Raw genomic sequence first — 3,318 nt, 5'->3', positions numbered from 1 at the left:
AATACCTAGAACACACTGCATCATGATGTTGTTGTTGTTGTTAAGTGCCATCGAGTCGGTTCCGACCCATAGCGACCCTGTACAGGGTTTCCGAGGGTGTAAATCTTTATGAGAGTAGAAAGCCTCATCTTTCTCCCGCGGAGCGGCTGGTAGTTTCGAACCGTTGACCTTAAGGTTCGCAGCCCGATTCGTAACCACTAAGCTACCAGAACTCCTTCCCTAAATGATTCCAAAGCTATTCCGTAATGTGGCGTTTTGATCGGTTTCTTTGCTAGTGCTTTGGGGCGGGAGACTGGGGATAATCAACTTTGGGAATTTGAGGTCATTTGTCTTGGAGCCTCCTGTTAGATAGATCTCATACTGATAACTATGGGACAATGTCCCAGTGTTGCTGGCGTTTACCAAGTGGTCTGGAAAGTAGCCCTCAGGCACCGGATAGCGACCCATGGAAGCGGCTCTGCTCCTGCACAAACGTACCGCGACGAACAGAAGCACGGAGAACAGGAAGAGTGATGAGACTGATGCCAACGCAATGACCAAGTAGATAGTGAGCGAGTTGGCCTGGGCTTCGTCCGGGGACACCTCAGAGAGAGACAAGTAGGGCTGTGAGAAGCCGTCCACCAGGAGCACTTGCAGTGTGACGGTGGTGGACATTGGTGGCTCGCCATTGTCCTTGACCAGCACAATCAGTCTGTGCTTGGCCGCGTCGCGCTCGCTCAGCAGTCTGGCTGTGCGCACCTCGCCGTTGTGCGCCCACACACTGAACAGTCCGGGTTCCGTGACCTTGAGCAGATGGTATGACAGCCAAGCGTTCTGGCCTGAGTCGCTGTCCACAGCAACTACCTTGGTCACTAGGTAACCCACCTCAGCCACCCTGGGCACCAGCTCGGTGAAGGGCGCAGAGCCATTCTGCAGTGGGTACAACACAAAGGGCGAGTTGTCGTTGTCGTCCACGACCACCACTCGCACCAGTGCCTCGCTGCTCAGCGCTGGGGAGCCTGCGTCTGCGGCGCCCACTCGGAATTCGAACGCTTGCAGGGCCTCATAATCCAACGACGTCAAAACGAACAGATGCCCATTATCTGCACTGATGGAGATCAAGGAGGCTAGAGGGAGATGTGGGTCGTGGGGTGGCAGCAGCGAGTAGGTGATTTGGGCGTTGGGACCTGAGTCTCTGTCTGTGGCGCTCACGGTGCCCACGTACAGGACGGGAATATTGTTCTCACGGACTAACAAGGTGTAAGAGGGTTGGGAGAAGGTGGGAGCGTTATCATTGACGTCGGAGACTAGTACAGTTACGTTGTGCTCGATTTTCAGCCTCGGTGATCCCAGATCAGTGACGGTGATGGTGATGTTGTACTGGGCTCTGCTCTCTCTGTCCAGTGACCTTTCTGTGACTAGCATATAAAAGTTCTCGAATGTGGGTTTCAGAAGAAATGGGAGATTGTCCTGGATGGAGCAAACAATCCTTCCGTTGTCTCCGGAGTCTGAATCTGAAACACTGAAAACAGCAACTACAGTTTCCGGGGCGTTTTCTGGTGTAGGGCTGGTAAGTGTAGACATGGTGAGTTCAGGGGCGTTGTCATTCACATCCATCACTTCTATAGCTACAGTGCATTTCCCTGAGAGACCCCCACCGTCTGTGGCCACAATTTCCACATTATAATATTGAATTGCCTCAAAATCCAATATTCTTTTCAGACGAAGTTCTCCTGTAATTTCATCCATTACAAATGGTTGAGTAACGTCGTCCCCTTGGAAGAGAGAGTAGGTCACACTTCCATATGTTCCTGCATCTAAATCTCGAGCGGACACAGCCACAACCAAGGACTTAAGGGGGCTGCTTTCTGGGACCTGTACCTCATAGAGTGACTGTAAAAACTCAGGGGCGTTGTCATTGATGTCCACAACTTCAATTCGGATTGCCATTGTCCCGGACCTGGGAGGAGTATCACCATCCAGAGCCACGAGGGTTAAACTGAGTTCAGGCTCCTCCTCACGATCTAGAGCTTTGTCCAACACCAGCTGAGGGTATTTTCTGCCACCTCCGCGATTATGTGTGAGAACATGAAAATGGGAGTTGGGGAGAATTGTGTAACCCTGAATAGTGTTGCTACCAATGTCAGAATCCTGAGCTGTTTTCAAGGGAAACACAGCCCCTGGATCGACGCTCTCGGGGATTTTTAGGAGCATTTCACTTTCTAGAAACTCTGGAGAATGGTCATTTATATCTATGAGCTGCAGTTCAACTTGAACAAACTGCACCGGGTTTTCCAGTAATATTTGGAAATGCAGTATACAAGATTCTGACGCCCCGCACAATGTCTCCCGGTCTAGTTTTTCTACCAGAAGCAAACTCCCGGTTTTTACATCCAGCTGCAAGAGCTGTTTGTTTCCTTTGTAATGAATTTTCGCACCCCGGGTAGCCAGTTCCCCCATCCTGAGACCCAGGTCTTTTGCCAGGTGGGCCACAAAGGAGACACTTTCTGTTTCTTCTGGCATGGAATACCTAATTGTCTCAGCGTCAGCCTCCCACCAAAGCAACAGTATAGCAAGAAAGATAACTTGCCTTTTCTGTGGCCATTTTGCTAGTGCAGTCTCCATTGTTCAGTTCCAGTCCAGAAGATCAGTTTCTTCAGCTCCGTATACCATCAATTCGGATGATTTGGTTAAATAGCCTCAAATTCGATATTTCCGATTCTGATTTATACTTGTATACCCTCTTTCTGACGAGCTCTGTCGCTAGACCGTATTTTAAATGTTATCTTCTTTTAGTGAGCACTCAAGTGTTCGGATTCCCAGCGTAATGGCCGCTCGGGTATCCACACATTCTTACTATCCATTTTCTTAGCCTGCAGCGCCACCAGGCGTCCCCCACCCCTTAAAAAAAAATAGTTTATATGTTAAGTGCCTTTCAGTCAGTTTTGACTTCTTAGGGACCCTGTACAGGGTGTATGGATGGTGGGATTGAAACGCTGAACTTGGAGTTAGCAATCCAGTGCTTACTTTACAGAGCCACACCAGGATTCCTACTTTATATAGCATTTGCCATTTCATTCCAAACTTATACCCGATATGTACCAAATTTCTTAAGTTACAGAAGTTCTCCCCATATTTCCAGCTCTTAGTTATTGGATGATAAATATAAATATTTGCTAAGTGAATTTTCAATGAAAGAATAATCTTCAGAACAAACTAAAATGCTATCTATATAAAAGCACCTTGGGAGTACATGAAGAAACTCCATTTTATGGGTTTCTTATTTGATTATAGCTAAGAAACAAAGATAATGGATGTATAAAAACTTTACATTTATGT

General features: G+C 47.9%; 1 protein-coding gene across 1 annotated transcript; it reads right to left on the bottom strand.

Moving 5' to 3' along the window:
- Window positions 1-219: 219 nt before the first annotated feature.
- On the bottom strand, window positions 220-2,502 carry PCDHB5 (protocadherin beta 5). Its single transcript, XM_006866236.1, has one exon. It carries the CDS (start codon window positions 2,500-2,502, stop codon window positions 220-222), a length of 2,283 nt encoding a protein of 760 aa, XP_006866298.1.
- Window positions 2,503-3,318: the final 816 nt, after the last annotated feature.

Source organism: Chrysochloris asiatica, unplaced genomic scaffold (genome assembly GCF_000296735.1).
Source record: "Chrysochloris asiatica unplaced genomic scaffold, ChrAsi1.0 scaffold00087, whole genome shotgun sequence".
NCBI classification, from domain to species: domain Eukaryota; kingdom Metazoa; phylum Chordata; class Mammalia; order Afrosoricida; family Chrysochloridae; genus Chrysochloris; species Chrysochloris asiatica.
This window is presented reverse-complemented; position numbering and strand designations above follow the sequence as displayed.

Excerpts from the sequence above, each read along its gene's own strand:
- PCDHB5 (XM_006866236.1), bottom strand. The coding sequence starts at position 2,502 with ATGCCAGAAGAAACAGAAAGTGTCTCCTTTGTGGCCCACCTGGCAAAA.